The following is a 25,941-nucleotide window of genomic DNA, read 5'->3' as shown; positions in this document are numbered from 1 at the left end:
ATGGTGTCAGTAGGGCAGTGGACGGTGTCAGTAGGGCAGTGGACGGTGTCAGTGGGAGCAGTGAATGGTGTCAGTAGGGCAGTGGACGGGGTCAGAAGAGCAGTGAATGGTGTCAGTAGGGCAGTGGATGGTGTCAGTAGGGCAGTGGATGGTGTCAGTAGGGCAGTGGACGATGTCAGTAGGGCAGTGGATGGTGTCAGTAGGGCAGTGGACGGTGTCAGTAGGGCAGTGGATGGGGTCAGAAGAACAGTGAATGGTGTCAGAAGGGCAATGGACGGTGTCAGTAGGGCAGTGGACAGTGTCAGTGGGGCAGTGAATGGTGTCAGTAGGGCAGTGGACGGTGTCAGTAGCAGTGGACGGTGTCAGTAGGGCAGTGGATGGTGTCAGTAGGGCAGTGGACGATGTCAGTAGGGCAGTGGACGATGTCAGTAGGGCAGTGGACGATGTCAGTAGGGCAGTGGATGGTGTCAGTAGGGCAGTGGACGATGTCAGTAGGGCAGTGGACGATGTCAGTAGGGCAGTGGACGATGTCAGTAGGGCAGTGGATGGTGTCAGTAGGGCAGTGGACGATGTCAGTAGGGCAGTGGACGATGTCAGTAGAGCAGTGGATGGTGTCAGTAGAGCAGTGGATGGTGTCAGTAGGGCAGTGGATGGTGTCAGTAGAGCAGTGGATGGTGTCAGTAGGGCAGTGGACGGTGTCAGTAGGGCAGTGAATGGTGTCAGAAGGGCAGTGGATGGTGTCAGTAGTGCAGTGGACGGTGTCAGTAGGGCAGTGGACGGTGTCAGTATAGCAGTGGAGGTGTCAGCTGAGCAGTGGACAGTGTCAGTCAGCAGAGCATTGAATGGTGTCAGAAGGGCAGAGGTTGGAGTCAGTAGGACAATGGATGGTGTCAATCAGCAGAGCAGTGGATGGCATCAATATGGTAGTAGACCTTGCCAGTAGAGCAGTGGATGGGGTCAATAGAACAGTGGACGGTGTCAATAGAGCAGAGGACAGGTCAGCAGAGCAGTAAATGGTGTCAGTAGGGCAGTGGACAGTGTCAGTAGAGCAGTAGACTTCTAGTTCAATAGAGCATTGGATGGTGTCCATAGGGCAGTGGACGGGGTCAGTAGAGCAGTGGATGGGGCCAGTCGTTTTTTTTTTTTTTTAAATACCATTTTATTTATTTATTTTTATTTTACGGTTTGATTTTTTAAATTGTTTTTTTTTTACAATGTCTTTAGCAGCCCTGTTGGGTGGGGGGGGGGCTTTGGTGAAATATCAAGGGTCAAATCAGACCTCTGCGTTTCGCCTTTGAGACAGTGAAAGCAGATTGAAGACATAGAGCCAGATTCATGTAGATCAGCGGATCTTTAGATCCGCTCGATCTACGTGTTTTATGATCCGCCGGTGCAATTTAGCGAGGCTAGTGCAGTATTCATCAAGCGCTTACCTCGAAAATTGCACCGTCGGATCGTAACTCCCCTGGCGGAATGCAAATTCCGCGGCTAGGGGGAGTGTACAATTTAAATCAGGCGCGTTCCCACGCCGATTTAACTGCGCATGCGCCGCCGGCGAAATTTGCCAGTGCGCATGCTCCAAATGACGTCGCTAGGACGTCATTGTTTGCGTCGGCTACGTCAATTGCGGCCATCCGTATTCCCGATCGACTTACGCAAACGACGTAAAAATTTGAATCTCGGCGCTGGAAACGACGGCCATACTTAACATTAGCTACCCCTCATATAGCAGGAGTAGCTATCCGCCGGAAAAAGCCGAATGCAAACGACGTTAAAAAACAAGCGACGGGCGGGCGTACGGACTTGAATCGGCGGTTCTCCTCATTTGCATATCCGACGCGTAAAAAAAAGCGACGACACCTAGCGGCCGGCGGTAGATTGCAGCCTAAGATTCGACTGGTGTAAGTCACTTACACCAGTCGGATCTAAGGGAGATCTATGCGGAATCTGATTCTATGAATCAGCCTCATAGATCCGACCGGCTGGACTCAGAGATATGATGGCGGATCAGGAGATCCGCCGTTGTATCTCTTTGATGAATCTGCCCCATAGCCCTCAATCTCCAGCTCTGCAGCCTCAGCAGCAAAGAACTAATGGACAAGAATAGCTCTGTACAGAGCTTCCCATTTATTCACAAACTGAAGCATAGTAAACATATTGTTTAATATTTAAAAAATAATGCTACATGAATCATCTGCCCTCACTCAAGATGGCCACTCCCAGAAATAAAGCATGGAGACATGGATGGGTGGAGGAGTTTGCTATGAATATTAAAAAATAATTGTGTAGCATTTTTGGTGTGTGGTGCTCAGATGCAGTGCAGTTCTAATTAAAGCAGTGGCACTGTTGAAGACGGAGGGCCATATTCTGAGTATAGTTACGATGGAGTATCTCAGGATACTCCATCGTATGTCTCTTTTTTGGCCCGCGTATCTATGCGAGTGATTCTTAGAATCATTTTCGCATAGATACGCTTAAGATCCGACATGTGTAAGTCACTTACACTGTCGGATCTTAAATGTAATTACCCAGCCGGCCGCTAGGTGGCGTTTACATTCAGGTCTCATTTGTTTATGCAAATGAGCCTGATACGCCGATTCCCAAACGAATTTGCGTCGCGTAACCGTCGCTAACGCCGTTTGCGTAAGCGCAAGGTTACCCCTGCTATATGAGGGGTAACCTTACGCCAGTCCCACGTACGCCATGTTAAGTATGGCGTCGGATCCGCGTCATCTTTTCCCGTCGGGTACGTCGTTTCCCTAAGTCGTTCTTGAATACGACTTTACGTCAATGACGCACACGTCGGCGTCATTGACGTTTTCCGCCGAGAACTGGAGCATGCGCACTTGGCAATTTTAAGCCCGGCGCATGCGCAGTTCGTTCAAATCGGGGGCGCGCTTAATTTAAATACATGCCGCCCCCTTGGAGTTACGCGGGGATACGCCGGGCCAATTATACTACGCCGCCCCAAACTACGGAGCAAGTGTTTGGGGAATACAGCACTTGCTCCTGTAGGTTGGGGCGGCGTAGTGTAAATGGCTTACGCGACGCCCGCCCAAAATCTACGGGAATATGGCCCAGAGTCATGTGGCTTGGCACTGTTTTCCAATACCTGTTTTTGGTGGTGAAAATTCCATGTATGGGCAATTTTTTTCTGGTAAACTTAAAATGTGTTTAATAAAAGTGGGGTGGCAAGCTTTAAAGCCACAGTTTAGACTGGGATGGACTCACTACAAATGATTTTACCACTGCGCTAACACCCCCCCAACATTACATAATAATATGTCCTTGTTTTTTGTCAGGATAAACATCATCCAGGTACTGGAGTGACAAGTGGGACCAAGTGTCTTTCCAGGCTAAAGCAATACTTAATAAAGTGGAACAAAGGTAGGAGGCTACTTTTTAATCTCCCTTCACAGTAAGTGCCGGTTCACACAACCGCGACCTGGGATTCGGCTTGTGGCGCCCCAAGTCGCGCGACATGAGAAATTCAATTGAAGTGAATGAGAGCCGTCTTAATGTACACTACTGAAGTTGCCCCGACTTCAAAAAAGGTTCCTGTACTACTTCAAGGCGACTTCTAGGCAACTTGTATCCATTGATTTCCATGGAAGTCGCCTCCAAAGTCAGATCACTGTCTTAACTGGTTAACGCCCGCCGCATGTACATGTACGTCCACAGAATGGCAAGTACAGGCATATGGGCGTACATGTACGTCCCCGCCTTTCCGCGGGTCCGATCGGGACCCCCCCCCGGTACATGCGGTGGTCGGTAACCCGCGGGGAGCGATCCGGGATGAGTGCGCGGCTATTCGTTTCTAGCCACCCCCTCGCGATCGCTCCCCGGAGCTGAAGAACGGGGAGAGCCGTATGTAAACACGGCTTCCCCGTGCTTCACTGTGGCGGCTGCATCGATCGAGTGATCCCTTTTATAGGGAGACTCGATCGATGACGTCAGACCTACAGCCACACCCCCTACAGTTGTAAACACACACTAGGTGAACCCTAACTCCTTCAGCGCCCCCTGTGGGTAACTCCCAAACTGCAACTGTCATTTTCACAATAAACAATGCAATTTAAATGCATTTTTTGCTGTGAAAATGACAATGGTCCCAAAAATATGTCAAAATTGTCCGAAGTGTCCGCCATAATGTCGCAATCACGAAAAAAATCGCTGATCGCCGCCATTAGTAGTAAAAAAAAGAAAGTTAATAAAAATGCAATAAAACTATCCCCTATTTTGTAAACGCTATAAATTTTGCGCAAACCAATCGATAAACGCTTATTGCGATTTTTTTTTTACCAAAAATAGGTAGAAGAATACGTATCGGCCTAAACTGAGGAAAACATTTTTTTTTATATATTTTTGGGGGATATTTATTATAGCAAAAAGTAAAAAATATTGAATTTTTTTCAAAATTGTCGCTCTATTTTTGTTTATATCGCAAAAAATAAAAACCGCAGAGGTGATCAAATACCACCAAAAGAAAGCTCTATTTGTGGGAAAAAAAATACGCCTATTTTGTTTGGGAGCCACGTCGCACGACCGCGCAATTGTCTGTTAAAACGACGCAGTGCCGAATCGCAAAACCTGGCCTGGGCATTTAGCAACAAAATGGTCCGGGGCTTAAGTGGTTAACTGAAGCAACTTTACAGGAAGAGAAAATAGTTTTCTCAGGCAAACCCCTCCCTCCCACAAAGCTGATTATTGTTTGATTGGCCACTGGCAAAGTTGCCTGTCCTGGAGGCGACTTGAAGTTGCCTCAAGTTGCCTCGCAAAGTCGTGCCGACTTTCATGTCGCTGTAGTGTGAACCGGCACTAAGGATATGGGTGTTTTCAAACAGCCAGTGATATAGATCACCATGTGGTGGTTTGTAAAGAAAATTGTAAATTCAGTATAAAATTGTATTCTATTTACTATGGTTTTCCTTTGTATTGCACACTGCACTCGTTGTGCACACAGCAATAATAATTTTTTAATTAGGATTTTCAGATTTGCTCCTAAGACCTTCATTGGGGGGTATTCATTTTTCATGCAGGCTGCTCCTTGCTTCTCAGAGTCTTCCTTAACCACTTAAGACCCAGACCTTTAGGCAGCTAAAGGACCCGGCCAGTTTTTGCGATTCGGCACTGCGTCGCTTTAACTGACAATTGCGCGGTGGTGCGACGTGGCTCCCAAACAAAATTGGCGTCCTTTTTTTCCCACAAATAGAGCTTTCTTTTGGTGGTATTTGATCACCTCTGCGGTTTTTATTTTTTGCGCTATAAACAAAAATAGAGCGACAATTTTGAAAAAAAATGCAATATTTTTTACTTTTTGCTATAATAAATATCCCCCAAAAATATATAAAAAAAATGTTTTTCCTCAGTTTAGGCCGATACGTATTCTTCTACATATTTTTGCTAAAAAAAATTTTGCAAAAAGCGTTTATCGATTGGTTTGCGCAAAATTTATAGCGTTTACAAAATAGGGGATAGTTTTATTGCATTTTTATTAATTATTTATTTTTTACTACTACTGGCGGCGATCAGCGATTTTTTTTGTGACTGCGACATTATGGCGGACACATCGGACAATTTTGACACATTTTTCGGACCATTGGCATTTTTATAGCGATCAGTGCTATAAAAATGCATCGGATTACTATAAAAATGCTACTGGCAGTAAGGGGGTTAACACTAAGGGGGCGGGGAAGGGGTTAAGTATGTTCCCTGGGTGTGTTCTAACTGTAGGGGGGGTGGACTTACTAGGGGAAATGACTGATCGCTATTCATACATTTTCTGAACAGACGGTCAGGCATTTCTCCCCCTGACAGGACCGGGAGCTGTGTGTTTACACACACAGCTCCCGGTCCTCGCTCTGTAACGAGCGATCGCGGGTGCCCGGCTCCTAGTGGCCTGCACGAGAGCCGACATAGAGCTACGGGCTCTCGCGCAGTTGAGCCGACCTGCCGCCGTAAAACGACGGCGGCTGGTCGGCAACTACCGTATTTATCGCGGTATAGCGCGCTCCCGCGTATACTGCGCACCCCTAAAGTTGCCCGAATCCTGTGGAAAAAAAGTTTTTTTTGTACTTACAGTTTTGGTGTCTTGCGCGGCGTCCATCGGCGGCCTCGTCGGGTCCGGCGTCCGTCTGCGGCTTCGGGTGTCCTCTTCGTCGGGTCCGGTGTCCTTCTGCGGCTTCGGGTGTCCTCTTCGTCGGGTCCGGCGTCCTTCTGCGGCTTCGGGTGTCCTCTTCGTCGGGTCGGGCGTCCGTCTGCGGCTTCGGGTGCCCTCTTCGTCGGGTCCGGCGTCCTTCTGCGGCGTCCTCGCGTCCTCCCCGCTCGTTTCCCGCGCCGAGTTTGAATACTGCGCCGACATATACAGAGCGCTGTACACTCGTGTATTGTCGGGCAGGCTCGGCAACTCTCGCGCTGACGTCCTGTACGTCCAGGACGTGAGCGCGGAAGGAGCCGAGACTGGCCGACTATACCTGAGTGTACTGCGCTCGGTATATGTCGGCGCAGTATTCAAACTCGGCGCGGGAAAGCGGGTATCGGCGTATACCGCGCACCCACGATTTTGCCCTGATTTTCAGGGCAAAAAAGTGCGCGGTATATGCCGATAAATACGGTAGTTAATATGGGCACTTATTAGGTAAATAACACCATTGACCTAATATTGGTATAAGGCCATAATAAATCAGTGCCATTAACCCAATATGGCTAAGTGACCAAATTAGGTCAGTGGTGTCATTAACCAAATATAGCCACGTGTCCCCATTTATTAATGGCGTCACAAGCATCCCCGACATTTTGTATGCTGCGCATGCAGCTCTGGTGCAGTGAATCTCCTTCCTGTAGCTCATTGGCCCAGCAATGACAGCTAACGTTCAGGCCTCGTACACACGGACGGACTGTCCGCTGAAATCGGTCCGCCGGACCGTTTTCAGCGGACTTGTCCGCCCAGAGATTTCTGTCTGATGGTTGTACACACCATCAGACAGAAATCCGCGCGTACACGATACGCGGTGACGTGGCCGCGCCGATTACGCGGCGACGTGCGCGGCCCTGGAAGATCAATGCTTCCACGCATGCGTCGAATCACTTTGACGCATGCGAGGGATGGCGGCCGAGCGGACATGTCCGGTGAGTCCGGTACAGGCTTCCAGCGGACATGTTTCTTAGCATGCTAAGAAACATTTGTCCGCTGGAAAACGGTCGGCTGGACAAATGTCCGCTGGAAACCTGTCCGGTCGGCCGTACACGCGACCGAACATGTCTGCTGAAACTGGTCCGTGGAGGTTAAGGGCTGAACCCTAGCTCAGCTCTACCAATTATGGCTCTCCTGAGATGTCGTAAAGAAATATAAATGTACGAGTGAAAATATCTATCCAGGTTTCTGTTCCAGAAAAATACATCAGGATTTTAGCCAACTTACTTAGGATGGTCACTGATCAGATTTTTATCCCAACAGGTCTCATCTGCAGTTGTAATAGCTATGTTCAAGGTACCAACGGATTGGAAATTGACCTTTCCCATAAGGGTCTGGAGCTATTGATTAAAGAAAAGTCACATCTAAAGAAGATTTGCTTGAGGCTGAGTTCAAGGGAAGTGAGTGCTTCTCCATTGATACCAGACTCCATGTCATCTGAATTTTTTTTAGAGAAAACTATAATATAAGGATAGGGTCCAGGGAATATGGGGTGGTATTGTGAAGTCTTTTTGGTTTGCACAGTTTTTTTTTTTTTTTACCCTTTTCTTACCTTTCATAGCAATGCAGCACAGTGTTGGGGAAAAAGAAGCACAAATTGTGCCATCAAGCTTTGGTGCCACTGGCCATTTTTTTTTCACACTCATATCTGCAGCTTGAATTTTTTAGGAAGACAGACACACCCCCTTCTGATGCCGCGTACACACGATCATTTTTCGGGTTGTAAAAAACAATGGGCCAGATTCACAAAGAGATACGACGGCGTATCTCCTGATACGGCGTCGTATCTCTGAGGCCCCATACACACGGGAGGATTTTCCCCTGCGGATACGGTCCAGCGGACCGTTTCCACGGATAAATCCTCTCGAGGATTTCCGCGGATTTTTATGCGATGGAGTGTACTCACCATCGCATTGAAATCCGCGCCGAAATCCTCTGGCGATGACGTGTCGCGCCGTCGCCGCGATTATGACGTGCGCGACGCTGTCATATAAGGAATTCCACGCATGCGTCGAATCATTACGACGCATGCGGGGGATCCCTTCGGACGGATGGATCCGGTGAGTCTATACAGACCAGCGGATCCATCCGTTGGGATGGATTCCAGCAGATAGATTTGTTTGGCATGTCAGCAAATATTCGATCTGCTGGAATCCATCCCAGGGGATAAATATCCGCGGAAACAGATCCGCTGGAGTGTACACACCATAGGATCTATCCGCTGAAACCCATTCGCTGGGATTTTTCAGCGGATGGATTCTATCGTGTGTACGGGGCCTGAGATCCGACGGTCGGATCTATGCGACTGATTCATAAGAATCAGTTACGCATAGATCTCCCTTAGATCTGACTGGTGTAAGTGACTTACACCGTCGGATCTTAGGCTGCAATATCCCGCCGGCCGCTAGGTGGCGCTTCGGTTTTTTACGTGAGGAATATGCAAATTCCGATTTCCGCCGATTCAGAAACGAACGCCCGCCCGTCGCTTTTTTTTTACGTCGTTTGCTTTCGGCTTTTTCCGGCGGATAGTTACCCCTGCTATATGAGGGGTAGCTAATGTTAAGTATGGCCGTCGTTCCCGCGCCGAGTTTCAAATTTTTACGTCGTTTGCGTAGGTCGGTCGGGAATACGGATGGCCGGAATTTTCGTTGCCGCCGAAAACAATGACGTCCTAGCGACGTCATTTGGAGCATGCGCACTGGGAAATATCGCCGGCGGAGCATGCGCAGTTAAATCGGCGCGGGAACGCGCCTGATTTAAATTGTACACTCCCCCTAGCCGCGGAATTTGAATTCCGCCGGGGGAGTTACGATCCGCCGGCGCAAGTTTGGAGGTAAGTGCTTTGTGAATACTGCACTAACCTCGCAAAAGTGCGCCGGCGGATCGTAAATCACATAGAGATCCGCTAATCTATGTGAATCTAGCCCAGTGTTTTTCAGGCTCTAGAAAAAACAAAGGCCCAGATTCTCGTAGGAGATACGCCGTCGTATCTCTGAGTCTGAGCCATTGTATCTTGGCGCCTGATTCAAACAATCAGATACGCCAGAATTTGTATAAGATACGACCAGCGTAAGTCTCCTACGCCGTCGTATCTTAACTGCATATTTACGCTTGCCGCTAGGGGCGCGTACGCTGATTTACGCCTAGAAATATGTAAATCAGCTCGATACGCCAATTCACGAACGTACGCCCGGCCGCCGCAGTACAGATACGCCGTTTACGTTAGGCTTTTTCCCGGCGTAAAGTTACCCCTGCTATATGAGGCGCAGATGAGGCGTAGCAATGTTAAGTATGGACGTCTGAACAGCGTAAAAATTTTCACGTTTTACGCCATTTGCGTAAGTCGGTCGCGAATAGGGCTGTGCGTCATTTACGTTCACGTCAAAAGCATTGGCTTCTTGCGGGTTAATTTGGAGCATGCGCACTGGGATACTTTCACGGACGGCACATGCGCCGTTCGTAAAAAGCGTCATTTACGTGGGGTCACATTAAATTTACATAACACACGCCCACATCTTCCACATTTGAATTAGGCAGGCTTACGCCGGCCTATTTACGCTACGCCGCCGCAACTTTGGTTTGAGAATACAGCACTTGCCTGTCAAAGTTGCGGAGGCGTAACGTAAATATGATACGTTACGCCCGCACAAAGATGCGCGCTTCTACGTGAATCCGGGCCAAAGTTTTTTTTCAACTTGATCATTAAAACGATGTTGCCTACACACGATCGTGGAAAATAAAATGCTCTCGCAAAGCGCGGTGACGTACAACACGTACGACGGCACTATAAAGGGGAAGTTCTATTCGGATGGCGCCACCCTTTGGGCTGCTTTAGCTGATTCCGTGTTAGTAAAAGACGATTTACGCTTTTCTGTCTGTTACAGCGTGATGAATGTGCTTACTCCATTATGAACGGTAGTTTTACCAGAACGAGCGCTCCCGTCTCATCACTTGCTTCTGAGCATGCGTGGATTTTTCACGTCGTTAAAGCCCACACACGACCATTTTTTATAACACAAAGAACGACAACGTTAAAAACGTCGTGAAAAAATAGAGCGTGTTCGAAAAAAAAAAGTGGACGTTTTTCAGAACCCGAAAAAAGCTCTGAAGCCCACACACGATTGTTTTTAATGAAATAAAAAAAAAACGTCATTTTTTAGAACCCGAAAAACGGTCGTGTGTATGCGGCATGACTCTACATTTTGTCCATGGGAAAAAACGCCCCGATGTCAGGGAAAAAATACCCAGGTGTCCATGGGAGAAAAACTTGTTTAGGCATCAATGGGATGAAAAAAGACAGATAGCTAGATTCAGAGACAGTTATGCAGGTGTATCAGTAGATACGCCGGCGTAACCCTGAATCGACGCCGTCGTAAATGTAAGCGTATTCTGGAAACCAGATACGCTTAAATTAGGCTAAGATACGAGCGGCGTAAGTCTCCTACGCCGTCGTATCTTAGGGTGCATATTTACGCTGGCCGCTAGGTGGCGCTTCCGCTGAGTTCGGCGTAGAATATGCAAATGACTAGATACGCCAATTCAGAAACGTACGTGCGCCCGGCGCATTTTTTTTACGTCGTTTACGTAAGACTTTTTCCGGCGTAAAGTTAGTCGAACAAATAGCTGGCCTAGCCAATGTTAAGTATGGCCGTCGTTCCTGTGTCGAAATTTGAAAAAAAAAATTCACGTTCACGTCGAAACCAATATGTCCTTGCAGCGTACTTTGGAGCAATGCACACTGGGATATGTCCACGAACGGCGCATGCGCCGTTCATTAAAAACGTCAATCACGTCGGATCACTAGTCATTAACATAAAACACACCCCCTGTTCCACATTTGAATTAGGCGCGCGTACGCCGGCCCATTTACGCTACGCCACCGTAACTTAGGAGGCAAGTGCTTTGTGAATACAGCACTTGCCTCTCTGACTTACGGCGGCGTACCGTATATTCGATACGCTACGCCGGCTCACAGTTAAGCCAGTCTCTCTGAATCTAGCTAAGAAAGCTTAGACCAGCAGGACTTATTCACTTTTATGGTGAGGCTTATCCTGGACCAGCAGAACTATGAGATTTGGTTCATATACTGGGACAGTCCTATGCCACGTACACACGGTCGGAATTTCCGATGGAAAAAGTCAGACGGAATTTTTTCTTATGCCCCGTAAAGGATCGGAATAAACTCCGACGTGTCCTTCCGACGGAATTCCGCTCAAGCTGTCTTGCATACACACGCACACACCAAATTCCGACCGTCGAAACGTACATCACTACGACGGGCCTAGAATAATGAAGTTCAATGCTTCCGAGCATGCGTCAAATTGTTTCAGAGCATGCGTAGTTTTTTCTCTGTCGGAATTCCATACAGACAAACTGAATTTCCAATAGAATTTTTTTCCGTTGGAACTTCCAACGGAAAAACTCAGATGGGGCACACACACGGTCGAAATATCCGATGGAAAAAGTCTGACTTTTTCCATCGGAAATTCCGACCTTGTTTTACTCGGCATTAGAAAGAGAACATGTGCTCTTTTTTTCCAACGTTTGTCGGTATGGAATTCCGACGGAGAAAAAAAATATGCACGCTCAGGCACAATCCAACTCATGCTCGGAAGCATTGAACTTCACTATCCTAGGCTCGTCTTAGTGTTGTATGTCAACGTGTTTTTGACGGTCGGAATTCGGTGTGTCCGTGTGTATGAAAGACAGCTTGAGGAGAATTCCGTCTGAAAAACACGTCAGGCCGCGTACACACGGTCGGTCCATCCGATGAGAGCGGTCCGATGAAGCTGACTGATGGTCTTCCAAGCATGCGTCGACTTGATTCTGAGCATTTTTAACCAATGCTTTTGCATACTAACCATCGGTTTTTACCTATCGGTTAGGCGTCCATCGGTTCAATTTTAAAGCAAGTTCTAAAATTTTTGACCGAAGGATAACGGACCGATGGGGCCCACACACGATCGGTTTGGACCGATGAAAAGGTCCTTCAGTCCGTTTTCATCGGTTTGGACCGACCGTGTGTACGCGGTCTTATAGCTGGATTCAGGTAGGCAGGTGCAACGTTAGGCAGGCGTAGCGTATGGCATATACGCTACGCCGCCGTAAGTTAGAGAGGCAAGTGCTGTATTCACAAAGCACTTGCCTCCTAAGTTACGGCGGCGTAGCGTAAATGGGCCGGCCTAAGCGCGCCAAATTCAAATGTGGAACAGGGGGGAGTGTTTTATGTAAATCACTGGTGACCCGACGTGATTTAACGAACGGCGCATGCGCCGTCCGTGAACATATCCCAGCGTGCATTGCTCCAAAGTACGCCGTTTCGACGTGAACGTAAATTACGTCAAGCCTGATTTGCGTATGACTTACGCAAACGACGTAAAAAGATAGGCCTCTTCCAACGTCCATACCTTGCATGGGATGCGCCACCTATGGAGCAGCTTTATCTTTATGCCGGCGTATCTCTAACGTAAACGGCGTAACTAATTGCGACGGGCGCACGTACGTTCGTGAATCGGCATATCTAGTCATTTGCATATTCTACGCCGAACTCAACGGAAGCGCCACCTAGCGGCCAGCGTAAATATGCTCCCTAAGATACGACGGCGTAGGAGACTTACGCCGCTCGTATCTTAGCCTAATTTAAGCGTATCTGGTTTCCAGAATACGCTTAAATTTGCGACGCCGTAGATCTACTGATACGCCGGCGTAAACCTACCTGAATCCAGCTATTAGAGTTTATTCTGATGGGAAATACGATTGTGTGTACGGGGCATTACGGTATGCTGAACAGCTGCTAAATAGCGGGTATCCAACACAACCGGAAGTGATGGATGTAAAGATAATACTGGAGGCCAGAGCTCTGCAATAGTGAAGATTTCATTTATTGGGGCAAGGAAAGCTTAATATTAATAATCTTCTATTGTATTCCATGTTTTGTTAAATCGATGATTGAGTCGTCTCTGTGAAACTTAAAGTGGAGGTTCACCCTATAAAAAATTTCTAACACTAGATCCAGCCCAGTTCTGCATATAAAATGACACTGACCTTTTTTCCCGTAGATAGCGTTTAGCCGTGGAATTCATCGCGGCTTCCGGGTAGGGAATCCCGCGGGAGTGGGCATTCCTATTGACATGCCAATTGATTGACATGCTAAACGACGGCACACACAGCGCGTCACGACTTCCCGAAAGAAGCTCGGGTCGGCTCGGCTCTATTCGGCGCCGGTGCGCAGGCGCCGAATAGAGCCGAGCCGACCCAAGCTTCCTACAGGAAGTCGTGACGCGCTGTGTGCGCCGTCGTTTAGCATGTCAATCAATTGGCATGTCAATAGGAACGCCCACTCCCGCGGGATTCCCTACCCGGAAACGCTATCTACGGGGAAAAAAAAAAAAGGTCAGTGTCATTTTATATGCAGAACTGGGCTGGATCTAGTGTTAGAATTTTTTTATAGGGTGAACCTCCACTTTAAGCCAAAAGTTGTTTTTTATTCTATTGATTTTGGATAGAATAGGGAAGGTATTAGGGCCTTTGTAAGGTTTTTATTGTTCCTCGTGTTTCCATTTGGAAGATTTCCTCTCATTTACTGCAAATCTAACTGTGTCAAATAGCATGTGTCTGACATAGCATCTGCATAATAATCTGTCCCTATTATCTCTGCAGGATACACATCATCTGGATGATGGAAGGAAATGTTTGACTAAGTGTTGTTCCACACTGAATGAATACTTATCCAACTGGACCAAAAGTGGGAGGCTTTTTTTTTTATCTCTCTTTTTAATAGGGATATGGATGTTTTCATTAAGACTTGTTCCTTGCAAGGTCTGGTTAGCTGCTAAAGACAGGGCTTTTTTTCTCAGCAAATAGGTGCAAGAACTCAACCATGACCCCCCAAAACCCCTTCGCACCACACACACACCCTCCAAACCCCATCAAATATTGGGTGTGGTCAAATTTCACTAACAGTGGGAGCAGGGGAGGGCTGGCAGCCTTAGGCCCGGGGGGCAAGTTCAGTCAAGTGGCCATTGAACCGCCAAATCAGCTCACCATCTATATGGCCCATCTGGTTTTTCAATGCAGCCTCACCAGTGCAGCCAACTCCAGTGCCCATCAATGCAGCCTGATCACTGAGGCAGGTTACATGGGGTGTATGGGTTTCAGGGTCTCACCCCAGTGATCTCAGCAGGTCCTTGCATGCCACAGCCTCCTGGGGCTGGGGTCAAGTTGCAGCCAGCAAGTTGCAGCCAGCACCCAGCCCTGCGTCCCGACTCCCTGGGACACCCTGCCTCTGCCTGCTTCCAAAAATCCAATCTCCGGGAGTTTTAGTTTCTTCTGCGCTGCTCTATTTTCCAGCTTGAGCATGGACTACAACTCCCAGAATCCAACAGCTAGCGGTCGGCCGCCGTGGCCATGCCCCCGGACCAACTTCCTAGACCAGAGTAAAAAAAATGGTAGTGGGCAGCGGCAATTGCCACCCTGCCCCCTGGCCCAGCCCTCCCCTGAGTGGGAGGGTCTTAAAAGGGGCAATACATACCAAGAGTGCAGAGTTCAGCCTTCTTCCATAGCTGCTTACCTCTGTGTCTCCCATCCACATCTCACTGTAGCGCCCCCTTACTTTCAGTATGGGCACTACGCTAAAGTTAGTGGGGAATGGGAGAGTTATTTTGCTCCCATTCACAATTTGCTAAATTTGGGCTGCTGTCATTCCAGAACTGTCCTGTAGGTCAGTCTGCGCTCCAGGGGTGCAGATCCCACCCCTGGGTGACAGGTGGCGCTAGAGGGGTTCAGGTGGAGCCGCTTTTCCCCAGCAGACAATTAGAGGGGTTTTCCCTCGTGGGGCATGCTGGGGGAGAGTATATCTGTGGCAGACGCCATTTTCCTTGGTTCTTCGCGGGTTCCAGGTGCGGAACCCACCTTTAGGGTGTGCGCATCCAACGGACCCCAGGCGATATGGCCTACCAGGCCGGGGTCACATGCTACGCGGAGCTTCTTGTTGCTGAAAGGGGCCCCAGTGACTTGCTCGGTCCCCAGCTCCATTGAGGAGATCCCAGGCTGTATGCTGTTCAATGGGGGGTCGGCTTGAGGAGAACCCGGAGGCAGGTTGTCCAACAGGGCTTGAACGAACCTTCGGGGATCTGGTGACCGTGGTATTGACAGGTACACTTCAACTGTCACCTGGTGACCCTGACCTAATTTACTGGGAGGATTCGCTCAATCCGTTCGGCTCATTCAAGTATTAGACCTGTGGCAGAGGTCCTAGAGCCAGGTCTGTTCCTCCCAGCAATCTAAAGTGACACTTCGGCTGCCAGGCTTGTGGCCGGAGTCTGTCTGGGGGCACTTCACCCACTCTGGCTAGAGTGGCGATGAACTGAAATTACTACTACTAAGAGCAGGATTGCTCGGTTCATATCCAGGCCTGATACTGCAAAGTTCTCTATCGCTTCATCAACCTTTCCTCTATACCTCATGTTGATGTTGGCCATGTTGAGCCTGGAAATAAAGCATATTCATTGACTGGACATTCGCTCACTGATCTACTCATCAACTTCACCCCTTCACCTCTGGCAACGGAAATCGTGAGTAGCGATTTATTAAAGAGCGAAGAGTGTCGTGTACTTAGAACTGTCCGGCTACGAGGGAGTTAACCTCACACAGCTAAGCTTGGGCATACGTGCAGCATAGCACGCGCCTGCAACGTGTCTGGACAAGTTTTTCAAGTGGGAGGAGCCACCCTCCCCTGCGTGAGACGTATAATAGAGTTTCGCGCCAAGCCAGCAAAGCACCGCCCATCCGCGGGAAGAAGGAGAACCGCATGGTGATGTCTGCCTTCTTGCAACTCACTGTAGTCTCCTGTAACAAGGTGAATGGTCCCTTAGTGGCAACAGTTTCCCTTCTACCGCCGACCACAACTGGTTCCCTGTCCGGCTGAACATTCACAACTCGGTTGGACTCCAATCCTCCATTCCCAACCCTACCCATCACAGTGGTGTAGTGGTTAGCACTTTCACCTAGCAGCAAAAGGGTCGCTGGTTCGAATCCCAACCACGACACCATCTGCTTGGAGTTTGCATGTTCTCCCTGTGTCTGCGTGGGTTTCCTCCGGGTACACCGGTTTACTCCCACACTCCAAATATGATCAAAACCTTTTTATTTTTTGATAATAAAAGTAAATAGGGGGTGTACCATCGTCCTAGTTCTATGGAAAAATAGAGGGGTCTCAAGGATTCCCCAATTAACCCCGAGACTCCAATGAAGTAATGTGGGCAGGGAGGACTATACCGGTACTTGATAATTAGGTTCAAAAACCTGAATAATTCATATTTGTGAAAGCATTTATTAACAAATAAACATTGAAGACAAGGATAAAAATACAAAACATAAAAACATTATAAAAAATACAAACTTGACCACAATCAGGTCACCGGTTGTGCAATCCCCATTTAGCAGACGGGGTAAATGTCGGTGAAACAATTGAAATCATGAGACCATTAGTCTCGAGTCTCGACTAGTTTCGCTTTCGCAGGAGACGGTCTAAAAACACAACATAAAACAAACATCAGGTATTTAAAAACAACACAACACAATTGGAGTCTCTGGGTTAATTGGGGAATCCTTGAGACCCCTCTATTTTCCCACACTCCAAAGACATACTGGTAGGTTAATTGGATCCTGGCCAAATTGGCCCAGTATATATATATACAGTATATATATATGTATATATATATATGTATATGAGGCCCCATACTCACGACCAAACATGTCTGCTGAAACTGGTCCGCGGGCCAGTTTCAGCAGACATGTTCGGTCGTGTGTGGGCGCGAGCGGGCCGAATTCCAGCAAACATTTGCCCGCCGGGCCTTTTCCCAGCAGACAAATATTCCTGGACGTGTTTTAAAACCGTCCGCTGGAATCCTGCCCGCTCGGACATGTACGGTCGTCAGTACAGACCTACCGTACATGTCCAGGCGCCCGCCGTCCCTCGCATGCGTCAAATGACTTCGACGCATTCGTGGAAGCATTTTAAAGGCGGGCCGCCCACGTCGCTGCGTCACCGCGGACACGCCCCGCGTATTGTTTACGCGCGGACTTCTGTACGATGGTGTGTACAACCATCGTACAGAAGCCATCTGGCAGACATGTATGGTGAAAACGGTCCGACGGACCGCTTTCACCATACATGTTTGTTCGTGTGTACCCGGCCTAAGTGTGTACGACTGTGTGTTCCAAGCGTGTCAAGATCCTATGGGGTAAATGACCGCACCAGCCGGGAAGACACTGACTGCAAAAAGCGCCTAGAGGCGATTCAGTTCACATGTGTAGCGCTATACAATTCATTCATTCATACGCTGCTTCTCATGCTCCTGGATAGGCCTCAGGCAGCCTAGGAGCCAGGTGTCTCCGGGATAGGCCTCTAGCTTGGCCTAGCAACCTGGGGCAACATAACACATGTCCTCCCAGACAGCTGTCCAGGTGGCACAGAACCCCGATCACCCGATTCCACCGAAATAAATATGCTCTCCCAGCAGGCCAAGGGGCTTAAAGAAACCCCTACCTGTTGGCTGAGACACCCCATCCATCCATAGTCTGACCTTGCTACACCCTTGTCAATCTATTGCCACAGGCAAGCGCCACCTAGTGACAGAAGAGAAAAGGTACAGCAACCCAGAGTTAGAGAGTAGGGATGAGCTTCGTGTTCGAGTCAAACTCATGTTCGACTCGAACATCGTATGTTCGACCGTTCGTCGAATTACGAACGTTATGGGCCGTTCGCACCAAATTCGAGTGGGATGTCACGGCCCATAATTCACTGCGGCATCACAGTGCATTGCTGGCTGATGATTGGCCAAGCATGCACTGTGACCCGCATGCTTGGCCAATCACAGCTTGCAAAAAACGGAGAGCCATAATTGGCCAAAGCCAGGGTGGCTTTGGCCAATTATGGCTCAGGGGGTTTAGTACACGCCTCACACTATAAAAGGCTGTCTGCAAGTCGGCCTTGTGTAGTGTGTTGCGGTGGTTAAGACAGAGAGAGACAAAGAGAGACAGAGAGAGAATGTCATTTATTGCAGGTAGACAGAGCAGGCAGGCTAGTCAGTTAGAGTTACAGTGTGTAGAGGATATGTATGCATCCCAGGTGTTGTACATATATTTATACACTGTATAGTTTAGCTAGATCTGCTCTTCCTAATTTACTGACAGGCAGGTGATTGTGCTAGCTGCAGTATTCTCACGTGGTGTACTGTCTGTGTCCTCTGTAGTGTGCACCTAAAGCTACGTGGTGTGTGTGTACTGTCTGTGTCCTCTGCACATTGTGCACCTAACGTAAAGCTGGTGTTTCTCATATTTACTCCTAGAGTCAGGGATCTGCTCATATCAATACTACAGGCAAAGGATATTGCTGCAAGTACTTTCACGTGGTGTACTGTCTCTGTCCTCTGCAGTGTGTACTGTCTGTGTCTGTGCTATTTTTCTCAATGATTTTCATCCATATTGCAGGGACCAAACATTACATTAAAGCCGCAAGCAGTTTTAAATTACTTTTTTCTTATAGTGAGTGAGAAAACTTATATAGCGCAACACATGCGAACTGAATCGCCTCTGCAATACCCCCTGCGCAATACTCTACAATACCCCCTGCGCAATACTCTGCAATACCCCCTGCGCAATACTCTGCAATACCCCCTGCGCAATACTCTGCAATACCCCCTGCGCAATACTCTGCAATACCCCCTGCGCAATACTCTGCAATACTCCCCGCGCAATACTCTGCAATACCCCCGCACAATACTCCGCAATACCCCCCGCACAATACTCTGCAATATCCCCGCACAATACTCTGCAATACCCCCCTGCACAATACTCCGCAATACCCCCCACACAATACTCTGCAATACCTCCCGCACAATACACTGCAATACCCCCAAACAATTTTCAGATATTGGCACCATAGCTTGTGGACACTATAACTTTCACAAAGACCAAATAATATTCACCAATTTGTACTTATTTTTATCAAAGATATGTAGCAGTATACATTTTGGCCACAATTTATGAAGAAAAATTACAAATTTGCTAAATTTTATAACAGAACCAAAGAAAAATTCATATTTTTTCTGAATTTTCTGTCTTTTTTCTTTTCTAGCGCAAAAAATAAAAACCCAACGGTGATTAAATACCACCAAAAGAAAGCTCCATTTGTGGGAAAAAAAGGCCAAAAATGTCATTTGGGTACAATGTTTTATGACTGAGTAATTGTCATTCAAATTGTGAGAGCACCGAAAGCTGAAAATTGGTCTGGTTATTAAAGTGGAGGTTCACCCGAAAACTTGGGGCCAGATTCTGGTACAATTGCGGCGGCGCAACGTATCCCGTTTACGTTACACCGCCGCAAGTTTTCAGTGTAAGTGCCTGATCCACAAAGCACTTAGCTGTAAACTTGCGGCGGTGTATCGTAAACACGTCCGGCGCAAGCCCGCCCAATTCAAATGGGGCGTGTACCATTTAAATTAGGCACGCTCCCGCGCCGTGCTTTGCGTGATGTGACGTAATTTTTTAGAACGGCGACGTGCGTAGCGTCCATTCGTATTCCCGGACGTCTTACGCCAACAAAAAATTGAGATTCGACCCGGGAACGACGGCCATACTTTAACATGGCTCGACTAAAGTTAAGCCATGTTAAAGCAGGTGTAACTTTGGGACGGGAAAAAATTACTAGCGACGACGTAACGAACGCTAAAACCTTCGTGGATCGCCGTAAATCCTCATTTGCATACCCGACGCTGGAATACGACGCGAAATCCCCCCAGCGGCGGCCAAAGTATTGCATCCTAAGATCCGACAGTGTAAGTCAATTACACCTGTCGGATCTTAGGGCTATCTATGCGGAACCTGATTCTATGAATCAGCCGCATAGATAGGACAAGAGATACGACGGGGTATTAGGAGATACACCGTCGTATCTATTCTGTGAATCTGGCCCTCTATTTTTAACATTAGATTGATGCTCATTTTGTGAAGGGGAATCGGGTAGTTTTTTTAAAATCGAAGCTGTACTTACCGTTTTAGAGAGCGATCTTCTCCGCGGCTTCCGGTTATGGGCTGCGGGACTGGGCGTTCCAAAAACAGTCCCACCGAGCGTCTTAAAGAGACATTTTTTTGTTGTCATTTTTTTAAATGACAACATTTCCATTTTTTTTTTTTTTTTTTTTTTGCATTAAAGTCTAAATATGAGATGTGATGTCTTTTTGACCCCAGATCTCATATTTAAGAGGACCTGTCATGCTTTTTTCTATTACAAGGGATGTTTACATTCCTTGTAATAGGAATGAAAGTGATAATTTTTTTTTTTTATTTCAGTGTAAAAAATTATAAAATAAATAAAAATAAATAAGAAAACAAATTTTTTTTTAAAGCGCCCGTCCCGACGAGCTCGCGCGCAGAAGCGAACGCATACGCGAGTAGCGCCCGCATATGAAAACGGTGTTCAAACCACACAAGTGGGGTATCGCTGCGATCGTTAGAGCAAGAGCAATAATTCCAGCCCTAGACTTCCTCTGTATCTCAAAACATGCAACCTGTAGAATTTTTTAAACGTCGCCTATCTAGATTTTTAAGGATAAAAGTTTGACGCCATGCCACGAGCGGGCGCAATTTTTAAGCGTGACATGTTGGGTATCATTTTACTCGGCGTAACATTATCTTTCACAATATATAAAACAATTGGGCCAAATTTATTGTTATCTTATTTTTTAATTCAAAAAAGTGAATTTTTTCCAAAAAAAGTGCGCTTGTAAGACTGCTGCGCAAATACGGCGTGACAAAAAGTATTGCAACGACCGCCATTTTATTCTCTAGGGTGTTAGAAAAAAATATATATAATGTTTGGGGGTTTTAAGTAATTTTCTAGCAAAAAAAAATGTTTTAGTCTTGTAAACGCCGAATCTGAAAAACAGGCTCGGGGGTAAAGTGGGGTATACACATATTTGCATTCTGTATTTATCTGTTTGCTTGGAGTTTTGTCATGTAGATAAAAATTGCAGTATCACCAACATACAGATTATGTACTAGTTTATAGTCTGTTCACTCTGCATTTCAAATATTTTTTATCTTTTTCAGAAAACATTGAAGATCGTGATTGTGAGTATATTTCTTGGGATCTTTTTATAAGACATAAACGTACACCAGTCAATACAACATGACATGTTAAGGACCGATCCTAGTGACACTTCATCCACTATTTACATGACCCCAACCCCCTTATACCTTACCCCACAAACCCCAAGGACCACGTTGTGGAGTAAAATTGGCCTTCCGGCCTTTTTTATTTAACCATTTACAAAATTAACATAAATAGCCGTTTAATAAGCCCCGGACCAATATGCTGGCTAAAGACCCAAGGGGTTTTTACAGTTCGGGACTGCGTCGCTTTAACAGACAATTGCGCGGTCGTGCGACGTGGCTCCCAAACAAAATTGGCGTCCTTTTTTCCCCACAAATAGAGCTTTCTTTTGGTGGTATTTGATCACCTCTGCGGTTTTTATTTTTTGCGCTATAAACAAAAATAGAGCTAAAATTTTTTACTTTTTGCTGTAATAAATATCCCCCAAAAACATATATAACATTTTTTTTCCCTCAGTTTAGGCCGATACGTATTCTTCTACCTATTTTTGGTAAAAAAAAAAATCGCAATAATCGTTTATCGGTTGGTTTGCGCAAAATTTATAGCGTTTACAAAATAGGGGATAGTTTTTTTGCATTTTTATTTTTTTTACTAGTAATGGCGGCGATCAGCGATTTTTTTCGTGACTGCGACATTATGGCGGACACTTCAGACAATTTTGACACATTTTTGGGACCATTGTCATTTTCACAGCAAAAAATGCATTTAAATTGCATTGTTTATTGTGAAAATGACAGTTGCAGTTTGGGAGTTAACCACAGGGGGCGCTGTAACATTTAGGGATCACTGTGTATGTGTTTACTAGTGTAGGGGGGTGTGGCTGTAGGAATGATGTCATCGATCGAGTCTCCCCTATAAAGGGGATCACCCGATCGATGCAGCCGCCACAGTGAAGCACGGGGAAGCCGTGTTTACATACGGCTCTCCCCGTTCTTCAGCTCCGGGGAGCGATCGCGACGGAGCGGCTATAAACAAATAGCCGCGCCGTTGTCCCGGATCGCTCCCCGAGCGGACCCGACCTCCGCATGTACCGGGGGGGGGTCCCGATCGGACCCCCCACCCACGTCTAGCAGAGGACGTACAGGTACGTGATTGTGCCTGTCCGTGCCATTCTGCCGACGTAAATGTACATGAGGAGGTCGGGAAGTGGTTAAATAACTTTATAACACATTTCCAATACTTGGTGGTCTAGAAGACCACCCCTCTCAACTTGGACACTGGGACAACAATTATTACCTAGGCCTCAGTCGCAAGACACTGACTCAGAGGCAGTATAACCGTCCACAGTGACCTAACATTTTAACCCCTTCCTGGTTAACCCTCGTTAACCGAAAGGTACCCAATAACCCCCATACCACCTATGGGTACAACCTTTTTCCTACCCCAACTTCCAGCCTTTCCTAGTCTTCCATAGTCCCAACACCGCCCATCTAAAAGCCTAAAACCAGGGAGGGTGGGTGGGCAGCTTCTCTCTTCAGTTACAAATGCAGGAGTGACGATACGTCACTTCCTCCGCTTTTCCCGCCTCTGCCGCACCCGCCCACTAACAGGCTACCCCTCCCCTTCCACCAACTCGAGCCTATCTCCTACGGCCAGTCCCACCCTGTCATGCCGTCCCTCCCCCTAAATTTGTTCGCTCCGGGACTCCCTTACTGTGTGTACAAATATCTAGTCATTTTCCAGTCTCCAGGACAAGAAGTTGTAAAAAATGATCGTGTGTGGGCAAAAACTAAGTTTTAAACCCGCGCATGCTCAGAAGCAAGTTATGAGACGGGAGCGCTCGTTCTGGTAAAACTACCGCTCATAATGGAGTAAGCACATTCATCACGCTGTAACAGACAGAAAAGCACAAATTGTCTTTTACTAACATGGAATCAGCTAAAGCAGCCCCAAGGCGAATATAACTTCCCCTTTAGAGTGCCGTTGTACGTGTTGTACATCACCGCGATATGTTAATAATTTTTTTTAAACAATGGTGTGTGGGCAACGTCGTTTTTAATGATGAAGTTGGAAAAACAAAGTTTTTTTTCATGCCGAAAAATGATCGTGTGTACGCGGCATTATACCTCGTACACAAGACCGGTTTTCCCGGCATGAAAACTGGCATGAGAGCTTTTGGCCGGAAAAAAACGGCCGTGTATATGCTCCATCGCAGTTTTCCCAATGAGAAAACTGCGGGGAAAAAAGAGATTTTTTTTCCGTCGTGAAAACCGTTGTGTGTATGCTTTTCCGAGGGGGAAAAAAACGTGCATGCTCGTAAACAATTCAACGCATGCGAGGAAGCATAGAACGTAATTTTATCGGCTCGTCGTAGTCTTTGACGTCACCGCGTTCTTTTCAGTCAGAAGTTCAGCGGTATTTGGCCTCAACGTGTGTATGTAAGGCAGGCTTAAGAGGAATACCGTCAGGAAAAGCGTTGTTTTTTTTTCCTGCTGGGAAAACCGGACGTGTGTACGAGGCTTTTGTCTTGTTTTCACATAGGAGGTATGGCTTTTTCGCCACATTATTTCCATAAAGACCACTTCTGGACAGACTTCTCCGGACAGTAGATGGGTTTACCTGGGTCCCACTGGTTTCTGACAGTTCTGTGCTGATGGCAATTCTGGACTTATTCTGATGCTAAAGGGAAGTAAACATGATGGCCCAGATTCACGTAGGACTTACGCCGATGTATCTTCTGATACGCCGCGTAAGTTCTTGGATGCACCGTCGTATCTGTGCGCCTAATTCTCAATACAAGATACGCCTGAATTTTGGCTTGATCCAACCAACGTAAGTCTCCTACGCCGTCGTATCTTGGGCGCATATTTACGCTGGCCGCAAGGGACGCTTCCATTGATTTACGCGTCGAATATGTAAATGAGCGAGATACGCCGATTCACGAACGTACTTACGCCCGTCGCAGTAATCTACGCCGTTTACGTTAGGCGTACGTCCGGCGTAAAGTTAAGCCTCATAAAGCAGGGGTAAGTCATGTTAGGGTACGGACCAGGGAACAGCCGTCGTATTTTACGTTGTTTACGTAAGTCGTACATGAATAGGCTTGGGCGTAGGTTACGTTCACGTCGTAGGCATTGAGCCGTCGTATCTTAGGGAATATATGCAACGTGATTCTGAGCATGCGCGCGCGCCGTTCGTTCGGACCTTCATTTACATGGGGTCACGCTTCATTTAAATAGATCACGTCCACTACCTTCCTACTTTGAATTAGGCGGGCTTACGCCGGCCAATTTACGTTATGCCGGCGCAACGTTGAGGGCGAGTGCTTTGTGAATACTGGTCTTGCCTCCCTATGTTACGTCGGCGTAGCGCATATGAGATGCGCTACGCCCGCACAAAGATACGCCGCTCTACGTGAATCTGGGCCGGTCTGTCTTTCATCTGCTGCATTAACCGCTTAACGCCCGCCGCATGTATATGTACGTCCACAGAATGGCACGTACAGGCATATGGGCGTACATGTAAGTCCCTGCCTTTCCCGGTACATGGGGGGGGGGGTCTTACCTCCGGGAGCGATCCGTGATGAGGGAGCGGCTGTTCGTTTTTGTCTGCCCCCTCGTGATCTCTCTCAGCCAATCCGGCAACCCCCCGCCGTGTGACTTCCACTGCCTGTGTAATGTAAACACTGGCAGAGGAAGTGATGTCAGCTCTCCTTTCGGCGGTATTTTCGAAACCGACGAGAGGAGAGAAGACATCACAGTAAGTGGCACCTAACACTACACTGACACCACACACATAGGCACACTTAACCCCTTGCGATCACCCCCCCCCCCCCCCAGCCCCCTGTCACAGTGTCACTGAATGCAGTGATCATATATTTACTGATCACTGCATTTAGTGTCAGTGTGACAGTTAGTGTGACAGGCAGTTAGTGTTAGGTCCAGGGTAGCCCCGTACCCCCCCTAATAAAGGTTTAACCCCTTGATCACCGCCCTAGTTAACCCTTTCACCCCCTATTCCCAGTGTCACTAAGCGATCGGTTTTCTGATCGCTGTATTAGGCCGGGTACACACGGACAAACATGTATGGTGAAAGCGGTCCGTCGGACCGTTTTCACCATACATGTCTGCCAGAGGGCTTCTGTACGATGGTTGTACACACCATCGTACAGAAGTCCGCGCGTAAACAATACGCGGGGCGTGTCCGCGGTGTCGCCGCGTCGATGACGCGGTGTCGCCGCGACAATGACGCGGCGACGTGGGCGGCCCGCCTTTAAAATGCTTCCACGCATGCGTCGAAGTCATTCGACGCATGCGAGGGACGGCGGGCGCCTGGACATGTACGGTAGGTCTGTACTGACGACCGTACATGTCCGAGCGGGCTGAATTCCAGCGGGCTGTTTTAAAACAAGTCCAGGAATATTTGTCTGCTGGGAAAAGGCCCGGCGGGCAAATGTTTGCTGGAATTCGGCCCGCTCGCGCCCACACACGACCAAACATGTCTGCTGAAACTGGCCTGCGGGCCAGTTTCAGCAGACATGTTTGGTCGTGAGTATGGGGCCTCAGTGTCACTGTTGCCGCTAGGTAGCTAATTTTTTTTTTATATTGAGATTTTTTTTTACTAAAGACATGTG

The 25,941-nt window shown here is 47.6% G+C and overlaps 1 protein-coding gene across 1 annotated transcript in view; it reads left to right on the top strand.

The window, feature by feature from the left end:
• LOC120944519 (proteinase-activated receptor 1-like) overlaps positions 1-25,941 on the top strand; it is a 60,485-nt gene that overhangs the window by 19,844 nt on the left and 14,700 nt on the right. Inside the window, exons 3-6 of the mRNA XM_040358555.1 lie at positions 3,303-3,387; positions 7,457-7,593; positions 13,853-13,937; positions 21,305-21,325. Coding sequence (XP_040214489.1) covers positions 3,303-3,387; positions 7,457-7,593; positions 13,853-13,937; positions 21,305-21,325 — 328 coding nt within the window. The remainder of the gene's footprint in view (positions 1-3,302; positions 3,388-7,456; positions 7,594-13,852; positions 13,938-21,304; positions 21,326-25,941) is intronic.

Source organism: Rana temporaria, chromosome 1 (assembly GCF_905171775.1).
Source record: "Rana temporaria chromosome 1, aRanTem1.1, whole genome shotgun sequence".
Lineage (NCBI taxonomy): Eukaryota > Metazoa > Chordata > Amphibia > Anura > Ranidae > Rana > Rana temporaria.
The sequence above is the reverse complement of the archived record's forward strand: the minus strand, read 5'-3'. Positions and strand labels throughout refer to the sequence as shown.